The sequence below is a fragment of the Rousettus aegyptiacus genome, unplaced genomic scaffold, assembly GCF_014176215.1.
Source record: "Rousettus aegyptiacus isolate mRouAeg1 unplaced genomic scaffold, mRouAeg1.p scaffold_m13_p_4, whole genome shotgun sequence".
NCBI classification, from domain to species: domain Eukaryota; kingdom Metazoa; phylum Chordata; class Mammalia; order Chiroptera; family Pteropodidae; genus Rousettus; species Rousettus aegyptiacus.
In genome coordinates this window covers 16,173,636-16,193,612 of record NW_023416307.1, presented here as the reverse complement: position 1 = coordinate 16,193,612, position 19,977 = coordinate 16,173,636, and the positions used below count along the sequence as shown (strand labels likewise).

Genomic DNA, 19,977 nt, shown 5'->3' with positions numbered 1-19,977 from the left:
ATGCCAATTAAACCATATTCATTATGAAGTCAAAATTCAATAACTTCAGTTATTGCAGAGCTAGTGATTTAATTCTTAATGGTTGCAAATGCCTAGTTTAATGTGGTGTTGGACTTGTTCGGGGGGCCATGGTAAGAAATTACATAGACACAGAAAGGTTCATGGAGTAGGACTTGAGAGATAAATGTAAATGTTTGAGAGATGTTGGAGAAATAGTTCCTTCCAATCATGCTACTCATAGGTGCAAACATGCAAAAGAGGCTATTTTCTATGTAGCACAATGACAATTTTGGAAATCACTAAAAATGTCACTGTACATTGTATTTAATTAGACCAATAGCTTGAAGCATGTATGTTTAATACTCGGTACCTGAAAATAGAGAAGAAATGATTATTACTAAACTTTGTGCTACCTATATGCTCTCTCATATCATTTATACTTTTAGATGAGGTACAGTACTTACAAGAGAGAAGAATTTGGGAGATTAGGTAGTCTTTTTCTGAACTACATTATTTTATTATTGATTAAAATCTATAATAAATAAACTACCTATATCTCTCAATTTCTATGAGATTATTTTTGAAGATAAAATATGTACGAAGCACTTAAAGAGACAATTTTATCATTTTTTGATAATTACATGTACTTTATTAACTCTACATGATGAACTTATATGGCCTTTGAACAAATTTTATCAGTTATGATTTAAATGTTATACCATTACTATAATTAATATTATTTATAATTAATATAACATACCAGTTATATAAAATGTAATCATAATGCAAAATATAATATCTATGAATCAATATTAAATTTAAAGTATGCAACATGGTGTGGCAATTATGATTAATTTCTCATAAATATAAATATATAAATTAAATGTAGAGTAAAAAACATACAATTCTTGAAAAAAGAATGACTCTAACCACTTGAACTTACTAATGAGATCCAGCTATTTATCCAGCTTCCTCAGCCACAGTCCCCTGGCTACTGTTTTCTTTTTAACTGGTCTCTCCGATTTTCACCCTTGCTCCTCCCTGCATTCTCACCTCCACACCAACAGCCGGATTAGATAATAACACTCTTCAGCCTTCCAAATGGTCTGACATCCCATCTACCATGACCAACTGAGTCCTCACCAGGGCCTACAATTTGGTCTAATACTGTTCCTACCCCTCAGCCAATCACTTCCTGGTCAACAGAAATAGCAAGGCTTCTTGAGGTTTCTGTTTTTTTCTACCCTAGTCTAGAATATAAGCATTATTAAGACTTCGTTGGTCTTTAGAGTATATCATCTCAAAAGCTTAGAACAATGCCTGGCCCACAAGTGCTCACTTGACTGAATGTATATATGAAAAACGGGAAACAATGCAGGAGCCAGAAAGATTGAACACGACCAGTGGTCACATATGATAGGAAGGGGAGTTGTACGTCGAGCCATATCAGCACAAGTGGTTATGAAAAAAAAGTTAAAATTAAATTAAATTAAAAAAATCAAAGAATGGAAAAGTGGAAAAAGGCCCCTCTATGAATAATTTCATCATTGATATATGTCTATTTGATAGATGTGATTCACACTGTAAATCTGTATATAACTGCCCAAATAACAGAATGAAGAGTAGTTGCTTCTGCAAGTAGGATGGTCATTGACTGGGAAGAGGTATTAGATACTTTCCAGGTGATGAAAATGTCTTAAAGAATTTGAGTTACACAGGTGTATGTATTTTCAAAACTCACCAAATTGTACACTGAAGATTTTGGCATTTTGCTATATGTCCCTGGGAAAAACTGAGAAACGAATATTAAACTCTGGTTGCTAAGTTTGCTTTAAAAAATAGTAAGGTTACAATTCTCAAACTACTTTTTGGGTTCCAGGTTTGCACAAATAATAGTCACAAATATGGAAGGAGAAATGACAAGAATATACCCCGTGGTGTTCTATTTTAGATGGAGCTATCATTTTGAGTTCATATATTTATAGATATATAGTTGTGTCTGTCGAGAGGGCCTAAGAGCAGGACGTAAAAGCAATAGCAATGAGCACATGATACCTTGTTTCATTTTTTAAAATTTTCTTACAATATCTTTTTTAAAAATATTAAAAGTAGAAGGAACTAAAATTAGCTAAATGGAACTGGAGTGCCTTAGAGAAAGCTTGATTTGAGGGCTGGGGAAGGGAAGGTAAAAGATGAACTCAGAACATCTTATTTTGCCAGAAAGTAAAGACATTCTCAAAGAATGAGGGTATATCAGTACTGAAAAAGGAAGAGCTTAAACAATTTTTCCAAATATAAGGACTTTTTACAAAATAACTTGCTTATGTTAAAAAAAAAATCAAAAACGAGAAAGAAAGGTTAAGAAAGCTGGAAAGATAGAAAGGCTGACAGAAAGGCTATTTCAGATTAAAGGAGATGAAAGAGGCATAGCCACCAAGTGCATTACCCTGAAGTGGTTCTTGGGTGGCAAAATACAAACAAGCCAAAAATGTTGTAAGGGCATATTTAGGACAATTGACAAAAATGAATACATACTGTAGATTAGATAACTGTTTTTGCGTTAATGTTAAATTTCCGTCATTTTCTGTGATTACATAAGAAAATATCCTTGTTCTTAGTAAAGACACATTGAAATATTTAACGGTATGGAAGCACAATGTCTAAACTACTATAAAACAGTTGAAAAAGAATTTCTCCAGATTGGAGAGAAAGAATAAAAAAGTTTGGACAGCATAAAATTTAAACAATTGGTGAGTCTGAGTAAAACTATAAAAGAATTCTCTGCACTATTATTTGTAATTTTTGTCCATGTTTTAAAATTATGTCAATATAAAACATTTGAAAAATAAATATGCTGAATGTCTCTTGACTTTCTAAGCAAGAGTTAGAGTCTTTTTTCATGGACCTTCCTTGTGCAGGAATAGCAGCACGATAAAATTTTTATTGCACAACTATATTCACAGTATGAGAAAGTATTATAGCTTCTTAATTTCGTACTGACAATCACCTCAGGAAGTAGATACCTATAAACACCCTACATATGAAGATACTGAAAAACAGAGATACCAAGTCACATGAAATCAGTAGCATAAATAGAATCAAAATTCCGTCCCCTCGTTCAAAGTCAACCTAGACTTTAAACCACAACAAAGTTGGCCCATGCTTTCCAAAGGTTGGAAAAGAAGACAAAAAAACAGAACAGAGACAGGAATTGTTAGGGTCATCCTGAACACTGAGGCTGAATTAAAATGGGAATGTAGACAGAGAAGAATGGAGACAGAGAAGAGTTGTCCAATTAAACCATTTAACCACCTGCAGGGTAAAATACTTGGAACAAATTTACAATGAGAACAACTAGATTTCAGTAAGTTGCTTGATTTGGTTCTTTTATTTATGTATTAGGAAATTAAGCTTTTTACTGCATTGTTAGGACTTTTAAAAGACAGATAACAGGTAGCATTAACTGGTAAAATATTTTTTCATCAAATATCTTAAGATCAGAAACTTTCTTGCTTCGATAGGGACATGAAGTAGAAAGCAAGAAACTAGAACTCTTGGGAACTGGAAAGAGAAGTAATGACAGTACTGAGGAGAGTAAAATGCAAGCTTAGTGAGGATAAGTTGGCATTCATCACAATTCTATTATAGCTTACCATTGTTTGCTTGCGTTCAAACTGAAACTGTGTGAAAAGACATTTTATGTTCTATATGACTGAACATGTGTTTATATTAAATGAAACTGCTTTTTGTATATTTGTGGTTTGAAAAGATTCAATATTGGTATCATTGGCCTGCAATAAGTACAACTGTAAGGTAGGTAATTGAAAGATGTCACTAAAATTACTGCAGGCTTGGTTGACATTTAGGAAGCATGTGTTCTGCAAGAACATCAAATAGAAGAATTTACCAAATCCGAGGTCAATACAGGAGATTGCTAACTTACTAAGACCTACTTGTGTGCAACAGAGAACACTGAATCTTTAGCTACAGATACCGTTTACTTATAACACAGTTAGGATATAGGTCACCCATCTGTGACATGCCCAAGACATAGATTATATATAGGTAAAGGTTAAAGTCATGTTTAGCAGGGGAATGGGAAAATTGCTGTAATACATGTGGAGATCAAATTCTGTAGCCACTTTTCTGAAGCTATGGTTTAAAATAGATTAAAATATAATTATCGAGAGGCAGCAAGGTCAAGAAGGTACACTTTAGATATGGGGGAGGCTGTAGTTTAGCCACTGAATTGTAAGGCTCAGTGCATAGAATCAGAGCTGTAGATGTAGATGGGCAGTACTATGAACAGTTTCTTTGTGGACCAGGTAACTGGCCAACCTGTGATTTGTCTGAGGGTCTTCATTTCCAAGTTCCCAGGTTTATGAATTTGGGTTAACCCCACTCTGGTACAATGGGTATTTAGGTGTAGGCTCAATGCTTTAATATTCATTCTCCCTAGTCCTCCCTATTTCTCTAACATTTTCACAACCTTCTGTATCTACAATTTGTCTCCATCCATCCAAGAACTTGGTAGGGAGTAAGTCTTTTAATCTGACTAACTAACTATGCCTGCATCTTCCATTCCTGAGCACATGTGGTTCTTTCCTCAGAGATTCTGGATGCTGGCTAACCCTTACAAGTAAGGTCATTTTCTGGAGGCTTCTTCTATTTAATTAGCGGCAAGAAATTGCCCTAGGTTCAGGTTTATGAATCTTCTCTGAGGATGCTACCAGAAGAATTGGAATGTGATTACCTAAAGAAGTTCCATATTTCATGCACAAGCAGAGAATGAACATGTTCTTGAGCCCAGGAAAATTTATTTTCTCCCAGTTCCTTCTACCCACTCTATTTTCTCCTGTGGCATTGCATTAAGAATGGCTGCTTGTAGAGAGAAGATAAATGCTGGAATTCAACATGTATTTTGTCATATTACAAAAAAAAATTAAGCATGGTTGATATTAGTTCTAAGTTTTAGTTATGGGTAGTATCAACATAGATCTAACTTTAGAAATAAGTAAACATTTTTATCCTAATTCATAACAGAGTCTTTACACATGAAATTTCCAAGCACAATTTGCTTGGAACTAGAGAGCTATCTATACATGCTTTGTAGATACTGACAATTTTATGACAATAAAATCAGCACTATATATATATATATATATATATATATATATATATATATATATATATATATTAAATACTAATTTTATACCTTTAAAATGCTTACCTTGTGAATAGGTCAAAATTTAAATATTTATGTAAGTAGGAAACATAATACTTGATATATGTACCTAATGAAGAAGGATTTTTAATTGAACTTACTCTATTTTTATACATGATTTTAATGGAAAAAATGATTGTAAAGTTTACAATGTCACAAACAGTGGGCACATTTTCCTGATGGGATGGTTTTGTGAGGCTGCGTGAAATGGGATGCACGGTGTCTCCTGAGGTCATCTCATTTGAGAAGAGACATTATGATGTCACACTCACCCGTACACGCAGTGGGCAGCAGACACCAGCCAGTCATTGCTGACGAGAGAAGCTCCACAGAGCAGTCGATCGTTATAATACAGAGCAGCGAGCCAGGGCCAGGCTCCTTCCTTGGCGTTACTTCCTCCAACAATCTTTGGGCTGACTTTTTGAACCACCATTTTTTCCCCACATGCTAATAAAATAATTGAAGAAAGGGCATCTCTTTTATTTTGCTGGATTTCCTCTGATCATGAAAATTGAGTGAATCACTACAAAATAACTTCAGATGACATATCAACTCTATCCAGAATTTTAAACTGAAGGCTTGGAGGAAAACATGACAAAATATTTACTTACATTTGTGATTACATTGTAACAGAATCAAGGAATCTTGTAAACACTGTTTACTGCAATAGAAAAACAATTATATTTTAGAAATTTGCACTTAGCATTTTAAAGAAAAACATAGGGTAGGTTAGCCTACTTATCTTTTTTTTTCTTAGTAAAATGGACTTTTAAATGAAAGTATCACACATGAAATGCAGGGAGGCTGAAATGCACAGCAGAAAAACTCTCAATTTAAAGTCAATTGAGCTGAGTTTGTACCCTTAACTCTACCACTTATACTTCATAAGATTTTGGGTAAGATGCTCAATATCCCTGAGACTCCCCTTTGTCATCCATAAAATGAGGACAATAGCATTTACATTATTGGAATTTCTGAGAAGTAAAAAAAATTTCAATGGAATTAGAGTGCCTTATATACAAAGAACACTTGGTAAATGACAGCTACTGTTATTTTGTTTGAACAAATCTTGGACTTCATTCTGTAACATAGAACATGCCTCAATATTCCTAATCGGACAACTATTTAGGGCCTCACTCTGTGTGGGCGGCTGTGAACTTTATTCAGGGAATTCAATGATGAAGTAATCCTAGGTCCTGCTTTCAAGAGGGTAAACATATAAATAGACAAATATATAATAAAGTCTAGGAATAAATAATCTTAAAACTCACTACCTGTTTTAAATATTTGCATGCCAACTTTTTCAAAGCCAAAAATTCTATTTTAAACAAAACCTAAAGAAAAAAAATTAAAAATGTGTTATACTTACCAACCACTAGAGATCAGTATAACACAAGGAATTAAAGTACTTGCCCACACTATTTCCTGATGCAACCACTGCAGATATTGGTCACGTTAACACACACACATGCACAACCATATCATTTTAATGATTTCTGTTTATACATTTAACTACATCTATGGTGCATGTTGTTTAAGGGTCTGAAATTTTAGGGGAAAACAAAACAAAACACAAAACAAGACCCAAGATTGATATGAGATCATAAGTATAATCAAAGCAATTTAGTGTTTGTGGAACATACATAAAGAGGCTAATTTAAAATCATACGCATTAATGTGATCTGATTGACAAAGCTTTTAGAATAGAAGATAATTCCAATTGCAGTATAAGGAAATATATCTTATTAATAAGCAATGTGCATGTATGTATAACTAGATATGGATATAACAATATGTATTCACAATTCCTCAAAAAAGCCTCAATTAAACCCCCTTCTATTATCTACTCATGGTTGAGAAAGAAATAATTTCTAGAATGTGTCAAGTTTCATCTAAACTCTTTCTACATCTATAATACTCATCAATGAAAATCCATATTCAAAATAGTTCATCATTCTTAGATATTAAACTATGATTCATACTCTGTGGTATGTATAAAACTGATGAATTTCTTTTTAGTCAGCACAGAAAAGAAAATTAAACTAAACTTTGAACCTCTTTCTTCATGCATTTTAGTCAAAAATTTTATACTCAAACATAAACATGCAGTGTCTCATCATGGAAGAGTAAGTTGCTTAACCTCTGGTCAGAATGAACAGTGAATCTATTATTTGTTCAGGTGTATTTAGAGACATCGGAGAGTAAGGGAATTACAGTCCTGGCCTTTGTCGCTGGAGTCAGAGCTCGGTTAGCCCTCTGGGCAGGAAGAGAGGCAATGCCATTATCTTGTGTCTTTCTCTCAGCCTAGTGGGGCAATACTGTGATGTAAATAGATGGGTTTCTATCTGTTCTATTAACAAGATGAACTCATTTCCCTACCAAAATAAGCCTAACAACATGGCCTTTTTGTTTTTGTTGTTGTTGTTGAAAAGGCTATTCTTTTTCTTTCCTTCCCCTTTCCAGAATTGCTATTGAAAGTGAGCTGTTGCCTTGGGGAACTTAGAAGATAGCACAGTGGAGAGAAAAGGTAGAGGGCTTTTGAGTCTGAAGGGTTAGAATCTTTATGTTCCTTGCAGCTTCTGTGAACTTGTCCACGTCAGTGATCAATATCAGGCTTCTGTTTCTTCATCCTTCTAGCAGAACAACACGACCAGTGCTGTAGGCCTGGAAATGGCCTTTGTAAACATCCTACTGCAGTGTCAGTCACATGATACGCATTCAACAAAGTGTTTGATAAGCACTTTGCCTGCATCTAGCACCGTGCTTAGAACACAATGTTAATCAACATACATTATGTTAAATTTTATTTGACTTCTAGAACTGCTGTTGGAGTGGTGTGAAGAATTAGAAGGGAGGGATACCCAGCACTGGCAGCTGCCTAAATCCTACATTTCCAGGTTGCTGCTTTCATGTTGCATGATGTTTCCCAGAAGTGAGAAATAATAGTCTGAGTCTTGCATATGCCTCACAATAGGAGAAAAAAATGGGGATATAGGTCAGTAGATCTTCATAGTTGGGAGAATTATCTTCCTTGATATTCTCTTTACTTCCTTATTTTTTAAATTAGTACCACTAGAGCAAAGGCGTTTTCAAAAACAACACTTTTTATGGGGTGGAAATTATTATTGTAATAATCCCTGCAATAAATGAATACATACATAAATAAATTAACTAATGAAGTATATGTCTGATTTCACCAAACCAGTATAAGGTGGCTCACCAAGGATATCTCTGGCTTGTTGAGGTGATGAAAGGTTCAAGTATTTGTGCCTATAAAAGGGGTCTCTTTCAATAACACACATTCATACAATAGAGACATCAAGGTAAGATGATACTGGCATTTTGTTGGCATGCATAGAATAATTTAGTTTTTTCTCCAACTTGCATCTAATTAAGAGGAAAGGTTTTTTTTTTATATTGTCTCCTTAGTTTTTATCATTCTTAAATATCTATAAAATAAAAATGAAAGAAAATCTCAATGTGCAAGCTGCTCAAGATCTATAATGGCAATGTAAATTTAGACATGCCTCACAGAAAGGAGAGCTAGAAGTCTTCTTTCTTGCAGATGCTTTGCTTCATTCAGCCCTTATAAGATCGAAAATCTTACGGCCCAGAAACCATCCGTACAGAATACTCAATTGCAAATTCCTTTGGTACTAAAAATATCCCTTTATAAATTTGTTTTACTGGTTGATCTCACAGAAATGGTAACTTTTCATGAATAGCTGAATAATTTCATTTTCATCATTAAGTATATTAAACAAAAAGCTACAGGCTAATACACCAGCAATGACATCTTAAATTCTCGTTCATTGTTATGGCTGCTCTTGCCGTTACTTTCTTCCCACCCACAGATGGCCTTTGATGAAACTGTAGAATTCAGAAGTCAATGTCAACAAAAATTACCGTTAATGCTCAAATAGGAGAAATGACATAAACTAAGCTAAAACAGATCTTTGAATATAAAAAGAATGCTGCTTTTGAAAACATTAGTATGAGCTATAAAAGTAAACCTAATTTAAAGAATAAAAGAGAATGTGTAGGCACCACTAGAAGTCTGGACTCCTTCACTTATTATCCGTGTTTCATTTTCTAAGGCAGAGAGAAAAGATTAACCTGATGTTTTCCTATCTGTCTTCTCTTTTGATGATAGCTAATTGGTGTTGCTCTCTGATCTGATACACATTGGACCTATTTATCCCAAGTTTCACAATTTCTTTCAACGGAACTTATTTGTTTATGAATCTGAAGCTATATATAACAAGGAAATAGAATTAAGACTTACTGAATTGCTAACAGCGTGTTTAACAATTACATGTATAATATCTCATTTGATTGTCATTATTTGTATGGAGGTTAGGCAACGTTATCAGACAGGATCAATTATAGACTATTTGAGATTACCTGTAGAATTAAAAAGTTAAATACTTTCAATATTATATGGCTAGTATGTGGTAAAATTAAAATCTGACTGGCTTCAAAAATCTACCTCCTTTCCATCCATGTACAACTAGTCCGAGAACAGATTTTGGAACTTACCTTGGTGTTAGTATTAAGCTGCCATTAGGTGCTGTGTTTAATTTTACAAATGGTCCATCTCCGGTAGAGAAGACTGGCATTGATGAGTTTCCACTCCTAGGGAAAAAAACACATACAGATAAAATGAAAACAAATAAAAAAACATAAACTAAATTTCTAGTTATTTAATGCTGTGGATAGTTAAAGAAATTACGGAATACCATACAAAGAAATTATAATATAAAACTTCAAATGCTTTGCTATCTGAAAGATGATACAAATTAGTAGAAAAATTACCCATAATGAAATAAATGTAATCTCGTTTTTTGCTTAATACCTTGAGTTCTTTTTTGCATACTCACATATTACTTAACAAAGTTAAAATCAGTGCCTTTAACTTGGGTGTCTGATTTTTTTTATTTGACTTATTTACATTGTTCAACAGTTTCCATAATGATCAATTTTAATGATAACCTCACAGAATTGCTGCACCATAATTGATTAAACTTTATTCCTGTTGAATGTAATTCGTCTTTTCAAAAATGCATGCTAAAAACAACCTAGAAAACGGAGATTATCTCTGTTTACCTTTCCAAATGTTGCTTTGTTCTTCATATTTCATTCAATTCAAAGTCCAACAAGCCCTAATTTAAAGCCGGAAGCTAAGTGACCGCTCTGAAAAAGGAAGTACATAAACTGGACCTGCAAGTGTCAACTGGTGAGTCAGAATAGGACGGAAAGAGAGACACCTCCATGCGACATGAGCCATTAAGTTCCTAGTCTTTCTTTTCCCTGAAAACCTGTTACATTCGTGCTCTCAACTGTCTTAACTGAAGATTTCTCTCAATTATCCTGATCCTTCTCCTTTGACTCGACTGGAGACTCATGATTTCTCCACTCCTGATCTTTCTTCCTGGCTTTTATTTATTCCAAATTTTAATTTTGGTATAAAAGTATGCCTTTCAGCTGGAAATATATTAATTTTGCTATCTTCTACTGGTTACAGAGAGATTGTAGTTTTTGTCTTTTTTTTTTTTTTTTTTTTATGCCTACAGTACCTAGTCTTCCTAGGTGGTCTCCCATCCAAGTACTAACCAGGCCTGACTCTACTTAGCTTCTGAGATCAGAAGAGATTAGGCACAGTTTCTCTCTTTTTGACTCAGTTTGGCAAACCCACCCACTCTCTCTTTAAAGGAAGGTTCAATGTCTTCTCTAGACTAAGCCAACACTCACCCCTTTCTATCTGTGTATAGGGGACTTCCAAGGAACTTTCATAGCTGTTATGATCAATAAGAGGAAAAAAACCTGTAGAGGGTGTTTTCCACTCTCTTTCAGATGAGACAATGCCTTAAAGAAACTGAAAGAGTGTTTGTCCTGTACCTTTCATCCACTGGAACAATGAAGTCTAATGCCTCAGAACTTAGCATTATACGTGGTTTCACTTAAAGTTGCAAATCTACAGACAATGTTAAGTCAAGACTTGTTATCTGTGTAGGATCATCTTGAAGGGTAATTCATGAAAATATATCTCAGAAAAGTAGATTTAAGACTTTTTCATTATCTCTAGCTGTTTTTATTCCATCCCTTGGTTATCTCTTTGAAGATAGACTGTGAGGGAGATGCATTAATTTTTCTAGAAATTAAGAAATAATCTAAACAAAATTAAATATTGAAAAATATTTAAAAATAATTTATAAATCAGTTTTTTAAATCTAGTATCTATTTATTATACATTTACCATTGCATTGGCCTATGTTAGAATTGGCAGTTATATTTTTAACATAAGTTTATTATAAAGGAAGACTAGAGGCAAAGCTTTAATAATAAAGAATATATTAAATAAAGAATGTATTTAAATAATAAAGAATTCAGTAAGTGCTAATTTTTCTACCTTGATAGTCTCAAATACTGTTTCATAGTGACGTTTTCACTATCTGGATGAGAAAAATAGAGATTATGTATGCATGCATGAAAAAAGCACATCTTATATTCTCAGATTGTCTTCTTCACATTTTTAGTCTCAATTTTACATGAGAAAACAGACTACAGTTAATGGTACAGCTATGTTGTTTTTGGGCTATTTAGAATAATTAGATAAAACCTTCTTTTGAAAAAAAGCTAAAGTAATCACATAATTAATTAATTATTTTTTTTCATAAGAAATACTGGTATCAGCAACCTGCGAGTGGTGTTAAGTGACTATCAGTTCATACGAACATTTCCAGATGTCAGTGCTGGATGTTAGAATTTGAAATTTAATTTGAGACAGACTACCTGCATTTGAAATTCTGCCAAGTATAGCTCATCCTTTTTCAGACTGAACACAATTTATTCTAGTTTGTATTCACAGTAAGCAGAATATAAGTGGCAGACAAAGTTTACAACAAACTATTTCTTATTTTAAAAAATGATGGAAACAATAGAAATATATTAAAAATGTTCCTAGCAAAATAAAAGGTTAGCAACTCTATGCTATCACCATTTGTTTTTGAAAAACAAAACCTCAAAACAACTGAACAATTGAATTCTTAAGAGAGAATACGTTACTTTAAGTTCTACAAGCAAGGCATGCAACTTAGTCTCTCCCTGCCTTAGTTTATTTTTCTTACAAGGAAATCAGCTAGTTTTTAGAGAGGTGGTCTGTCCAGATTACAACTAAAATTTGCAGTTTTTAAATTTTGAAAAGGTTCTACGTCTGCAGATTTAGACAACCCTATCACACACTGTCATAGCTGTTGGAAATCAAAAGTTTTGGTATCACATAGAGAAGCCCATATACCATTCATTACCTTTTCAACATGCTAATGCCTCCTGAATATTTCTAAACCTTTATTATCATTTTTATAGGTTGTATGGCCTCAAAGGGCTCCCTTGACTTCAGGGAAACTTTAATCTATGTGAGAAAAAACACACGTAGATGCAACCCACCACTAATATTTTTGAGGTCGTATACAGAGTATAAAAATTATACTCAGAGATGAATTCTAGGGAAAGAAAGAAGGATATCCCAAGGCATATTGCACAGTATTCAATCTTCTGTCTTTTTTCTCAGGCCCTGCTTAGGTTTCCTTCTTTTGTCTTGCTCCTCAGACTGTTTGCTGTGATAAGAATTCCTCCCTAAAGCAGGAGCTTAGGTAGGGATGTCTTAAGCTTTTGAACACATTAAAGCTAAAAAGAATAATAACAAATGCTGCAAATGTTGCTTCCAGGCACTATAGCTCATTTCACACCCCCAAAAGAAGGTTTAAGTAATGAATTGAGCCCGGTGGAATTAGTCTGAAAAGGTTATATATATATATGTATGTATGTATATATATATATATATGTATATATATGTGTATATATATATACATATATATATATATATTTTTTTTTTCTGTAGAAGAATGGACCATCATTTTCAGATTGGAGGGAAAGAAGAGGATTGATTTGGCAGACAGAAAGTAGGAGAGAGCATTTTAACAGGCTGGAGATCGGTGAAAGAAAGGGATTTAAGCCAAAGGATGGCAAAGCTTCCCACTAGGAGAGTCAAGACATGTGTGCTGTTCGTTAAACACTGTGACTGAACTGGACACATTTCAACTACATTTGCTTATTAATTTATCATATTTATAGCAACACACCTAGCACTCATCCAGCACTATGATTGCTTAGCACACAGGTAAGCTTCATTTTAGATTTTCTGACCTCAACTCTTAAAATTCTGTGACACACAGAAGAAATGCCAATAGAAAAAGAATAATCTTCACGTAATCAATTTCTTCCTTTACGCAAGCTACTGTATTAAGAACAAGAGAGAAACTGATAGGTTAGTCTGGTGGCTGGCTGCTCTCTGTTGTCTTACAGATGTAATGGTATTAGGATGGTAACGAACTCCTGGCATCTCTTACCAAAAATATGGCTGAAAGAAGTGATGCTTAGCAGAAATTGGCAGAGACGGGATCTCTGTGAGCAACATCTTGCACAACTTGGTCTTAATCTCTTGTAGTGTATCCATGATTTGTTTGTTACATTTTTTCTCAGCTTCCATCGAAGTTTATTGTTGAATAAGAGGTATATAATATATACCACCATATTTACTATAGTTTTTTAAATGCATATATTTTTTAGTGCATTATTACTGTATAAGGACATACATACATTTCATTTAGAATTTAGTGTCAAGAGAAATCTGTTTTCCCTATGGAACTGGTAGCATGTACTTTATCTCATAACTAAAGTTATGCAATTTTTAATGTTTCCTTTTTGCATAGGTTTCCAGAAATCTCAGACACAAACATTAGTATTTATGCTGACCTTGTATCTCTTATAGATTTGCTTCCTTATTTCTTTGGACCTTATTTTCATCTACTACTCTCCTAAACTTACTGCACACACTCTTTGTTATAAATCACCTCCCTTTCTCTTAAAGAGATAAGACCATAAAGAAGAGAAGATGGAAAAAAATAAAAGAAAAAAGAAGGGAGAAAATATGGAAGTGAGAAAGGAAACAAAAAATAAAGAAGAAAGAAGAAAAGGAAGAGCGAAGAAGGAAAAATTGAAGGAAGGAAGAAGGTATATTATTCTATTAGATTTTTATCAATGTTATTCAAAATTGCCCTTAGTCTCATAGAATATGCAACATTATTTACAGGTTGAACAGTTGGAAATAATTTTTAGAAGGGAATTAGAATGAACAAGAAAACTTTTGTTATTTATTTTATAGGGTGAAAGTTTTCTCATGTCCTTATCTCTTTCTATTTTAGAATATAGAAGTTTCCCCTTCCCCGTGTGACAGAATCTAAGGGCATGGTAAAGATATTGGCTTGGGATAATTATAATTTCTTGTTTTTGTCAAATAGACTTTGAGTAAAAAAAGTTTTTGAGGAAAAAAAGGCTGTAATATACTTTTATAGATTAATTAGCTATATGTTCCAGAAAGTTAATTAGAAAATGATCCACAATTATACCAAAATATGTAAAAAAAATTCTTAACCCTTTAAATGCATAATTCTTAGTAATTTTCTTGCCACATAAATCTTTCTGGGGGGGTTACAAAATACCAATTAGAGTGTAAGTCAAAATAAGAGTTAAAGACAATGAGAATTCTCCCTGAATTGTATTCACACAAATAAGTGGCATTTCACATAAAAGAGTGCCCAATAATATGTTTTCAAATACTTGGTGGGAGAAGTCAGAAATGATTTTTTCCAAGCAAGCCATTTTACCAGCTTGTGGTTGACAGAAATCTAGTCGTAGATTTTTTTTTTTTTTAACCTTTTAAATGATATACTTCTTATAGCGGCCTTTTAAAACTCCCTACTCTTGTTTTGGTTTATTAGAGGAAAAAAATTTTTCCATAGAATTAAAATAGGCTGGTGTCACAATGACAAGCTAAAGAATCCCTTGGATCAAGTCAGAGATGGTCTTCAACCTGGCTACAGTAGAAAAATAAAATGTTTGATGTTTTGTTTTCTTTCAGTTTGTTTTGTTTTTAATGCTAGGTGAAAGCAAACTGCCCAATTTTAGAGATGTTTTAGACAAGTTCTATATTTTCTACTGAAACAAATACACAGAGTTTCATGGGTTTCTCTGCTTTATCAGAATCACCTAGGGCTCTGTAAGACCCGAGACCTCTGGGCCTCACACTACCAAGGTCCCGGACCGGAGTCTATAGAGAGTCTAGTCGTCTGCGATACTATGGAGGGGTTTGCAGTTGGATGAAAAATAACTATGTCTTTATTTTTATTAACCTCTAATTGAAATTTAATCTTTCCTTCTGATACATGTAACCACAATATTATTAGCAGCACTTATAATTTTGTCACTAACTACAGATATCTTCATATCGTATTGCAGTTGCTGCATACATCTAAAAATATCATTTTTGCTCACCTTTGATCTGACAGTAATTGTTACAACCACCAGGATATCTGACTTAATACCTCTTGATAAAGAAATATATTAGCATATCATATTTATAATATTTGATAATTATTTTTAATGTAATTAATTTCCTTTGTAATTATGTGCATTTTATACACTTAATAATTTGAACCTAAGAAGTTGGTAAGTTTCACCAGACTTCCAAAAGTGTGTATGACACACAAAAGAAGGTTAAGGACAAGGACACTCCCCCTCCCCCCCCAGATTATCATTCTCAAACTTCAGGGTGCATCGGAGTCCCTTGAAGGGTTTATTCAAACACAGATTGCTGGCCCTACTCTAGAGTCTCTGATGAGTAGGTCTGAGGTGGTGTTTCAAAACTTGCATTTCTATACATGCATCCCAGTTGTTGCAGATGCTTCAAGTTTGGTTCTAAACTCAGAGGCTGAGCAGCACTGACCTAGACTACCCTGAATCCAAACATCTGGGACCAAGACTAGATGAGTCTACTATATAACCAGGTTAGGGAGCAGCCGATCCAGTTCCTGGATTGCAAGCTAGTGCTTTCACTCGCTTGCCCACAGCAGACATAATTACCTAACTCATTGTGCTCTTCCCAATCCTGTCAGAAAATAAACCTATAAAATATTAATCTTAGAAAGTATAAAATTACCGTGCTTGCTATTAAGCATTTTCTTCTTTCTTATTTTTAGTTAATTTATTTCTTATTTTTAACAGAAAAGACATCTAAGTTATAATTTGTACTTCAGGCAAATGATGAGCTTTTAGCTTAGTCAATTAAACCAAGTAAAATAGTATTTTTCCCCACCATCTCGCCCTCAGTACTCCATCTTCCTCATTCCCACACTAGGAACGTAGCTAAGAATTAAATTATTTTTCTTTAGTGCTAAATTTGTAAATTAAAAATAACAGAAAACACTATTTAATTATTTCTGGGTAAAGTTAACAAATAATAAGAAATCATTTAAAGTCGAAGATAGTAATATTTTTTCTACTAATTCCCCCATCTTATATTTGCTGTAATTTTGTGTTAAGGTTTTTCTCACATAAGTGAAAACTGGAGACGATGATAAGAACAAGAACACTTATTTCTCGACGACTTCTCAAACTAATATGAAACCAGTTCTATTTTCAGTTTCCAGGACCCAGTCCTAAACTGTAGATACGAATTTGCTGCATGCTTACATAGAATATTAAATCATTATACTCTAATTTTTTGGACGTCTTATTAAAAACATTTTTTACTCCTCACCCTCTACATTTTTAAACACTTCTGAAATGGAAGAATATTGAAGTAATTCCAGTTCTCATACTGGATTTGAGAATGGGAGGCTCAAGCGATGTTTCTGATATTTGAGCTGAAGGTATCTAGCACAGAACTATTATGGAATTGAAAAATTAACATCAATTCTTCATAGGTTGCCTAATAAGGATACTTGTAACTAATCTATTTTTAACACATTAGTATTTCCTAAATTCTGTAAAGCCGTAACAAACCTGATGATTTCTAGTTTTTAATGGCTTAGCAAACAAATCTACTGCATAGTTCATTCACTGGGTTAGTTAGTAACAGGGTAGTGTGCTTTCCCCAAAAATATTATTTTAAAAATAACTACTTCAAATTTCTTTAACGTTTATTCTCACATCAGTATAAAATATTTTCTTTCATGCTTTGATCAGAGACATGAACATGTTGTCCAAAGTACTTTTACTTATGCACGCTATAAATGGCAGGGAATGAAAATGTTTCATTTAAAGAAGGAAAGGTTGATGAAATCTGCCTCGTATGATGTACTAGAATGTTTGGGGAATTGCATTTTGTACCTTATCTGCATAAATAATCTTGAGAGACTACAGTGCTTTTTAAGTAGATTGACACCTAAATTACTTTTCACTGTACCAAACACATCATTTTAAACTTGCTAAGTTTCTTTTGTGTTACCAGACATATTCTCATTAAGGCTATAACTTTCTTGCAATTATCATGGCACTATGGAGACTATTTAATAAGTGCAGGCCCAAAGATTAAAGTCTTTGCAGAGATTACCTCATTTCTGAAGAAAGCAAGTGCCTGACCTTCATCAAAAATATTGCAGCTAAGGCAGTGGGATGTACTGCTTGTTTTATGCACATTAAAAAAATCTAGTTCTTTGTCCATGTCTCCAGATGGAAGGATTGTGATTCCTAGGAAATGAGGTCAGTGAACTAAAGAGTAAAATCTGGCTGGGGGAAAACATGTAAATAGTACACAGTTGTGTGGAATTGGCTGTCATCCACTCTGCTCAGGCCATTTTCTAGAAGGCCTTTCCTGACATGCACAGATTGAATAAGTTCTCCTACAGCATATTGAATTTATCACATTATATTGTAATTATCTATTTATGTGTCTATCCTCACCACGCTTAGAACAAGACCTATGACTTATTCATCCATGGAACAGACACAATATCACTGCTAATCTTTTAGAGCAAATTAGAAAATCTCTAGTTCAGGACAGAAAAAATAAATGATTAGACTTCTGATCCAGGAATAATCAGAGTAATCTAAATAATATATTTATATTAGAAGCTGTTATAAAGTAATAAAGATATATGTTTCCTTTCCAATATGCTCTCTCATGCAATTATAGTAATCAGCATTTTGCTACCATGCAACATATTTCATTCAAACACATTAAAAGAGATTTCTGTCAAAGAATATGTTGACCTTTTTCACCTTTGTAAATGTTTTGCCTTATCTCCATATATCCTTCAGGAAACAATTTAGTTAAGATGCACAAACCACGATAGGAAAAAATCCAGTGTTTATAGTCATAAAGTCACACTTAGAAAGGTGGTAAATTGGAATATAAGTCCCAGTGCAGTGAAAGCCCAATATATGCACATGTGATCCAGGGCATTTGGATTCATTAATTGTGGAAATAAGGTCAATTTACCAATCTCCTTAGCCTGTTCTTTACTAAGTTCCCGAGTCTATAAAACAGCTCCTCAGAACTGTCAAGTTTAGTAGTGGAAGAAAATGACTTCTTACGGCTTCACCTGTGTGAACTTGCCATTGCATTGAAATCAACATGAAAGTGGGAACCCAGAATCAATGCCACTTACCTACCCAGTGCTTTACTTGAAGTGAGAATAAACAAGTGTCAGTTTCAGTGTTTTGTTGACTTATCCTCAAAATATATTATTCCTCCTGCAATTCGCCCACCTCCAAGACTCTTTAGGTCTCAAAGCCCACCACATTGAAAGGGTTTTTGTTAGAATGCAAGCTATAATGTATACCAGGAAGGATAATATATATAGAGTGCAGGAAGTTTCCAAATGATCCACATAAGTTAAATTGATGATTATTTACATAATAGATGATAAAATTCACTTTCTCTCTCTCTGCTCTTGATAGAAATTGACTTTCTGGTGAGTCTGACATCACTTGAATGAGGTTTGGAGCTGGGGAATTCCCATTCTGAATGAAGAGAATTTTAGGAAGTAAGGGAGTTGAAAGCTTTCAATCCAATTGCAAGAAGCTATGGAACATTTCTGATACTCTGGCTAGAACCTCAACACATTTTCCTTTAGTAAAATATCTGTATGTGGTGGTTAGTACTACCCTGACATTAATACACAATCTAACTCTCCCAGTCTACTAGAAATTAAATACCTATTATGGGCTATGCTAAGACCTAACTATTACCCTATTATTTCTATTGGAAGACAGGTTTTTGGTTAAAAAAAAACATTTTGAAATAAATTTTGAAAAATTTGTATATAACATGAAGACTGATATATGAATTATTAATCAGTTATAATGAGGGCCCCTTATTAAAAAACAGCAAACAGCAATCAGTTAATTATATTTGATTTTGATGAACTAGGAATAGTTGAAATAATTGCCAAATGCTGAGGGTAAATGTAGATGTGGGCTTAAATTATTTTCCTTCGTAACTTTATGAAATCTTTTAGAACAAATTAGAAAATCTTTCTCCATTTCAGGACAGAAAAAATAAATGGTAATGACATATTGGACAACTTTTGACATATTTTTAGATAGATATATCTACATTTATATGTACATATATTTATATATAATTCATTATTTATTGCTTCAACGATGTTTATTGAGCACCTATATTTTGAGACAATGATAAGTCTAGGTGTTAAAATGCAATAATAAATAAAATAAACATGATTCTCACATTTATAAACTCTATAGTTTAATATGACAAGCCAAATCGATAAGTAATACAGTGCTATAAGTGATAAAATAACCATATGTGACCCACTATGGTTAAATCTCCCAAATTATGAATACCAAATAATCAGAATGGTGAATTAGAGTTGACTGATTGATTGTAC

At 33.5% G+C, this 19,977-nt stretch overlaps 1 protein-coding gene across 1 annotated transcript in view; it reads right to left on the bottom strand.

Moving 5' to 3' along the window:
- TMPRSS15 (transmembrane serine protease 15) overlaps nucleotides 1–19,977 on the bottom strand; it is a 99,127-nt gene that overhangs the window by 9,105 nt on the left and 70,045 nt on the right. Inside the window, exons 20-22 of the mRNA XM_016148492.2 lie at nucleotides 9,764–9,859; nucleotides 5,836–5,885; nucleotides 5,497–5,671 (exon numbers count right to left, since the gene is read on the bottom strand). Of these exons, the coding sequence (XP_016003978.2) occupies nucleotides 5,497–5,671; nucleotides 5,836–5,885; nucleotides 9,764–9,859 (321 nt within the window). The remainder of the gene's footprint in view (nucleotides 1–5,496; nucleotides 5,672–5,835; nucleotides 5,886–9,763; nucleotides 9,860–19,977) is intronic.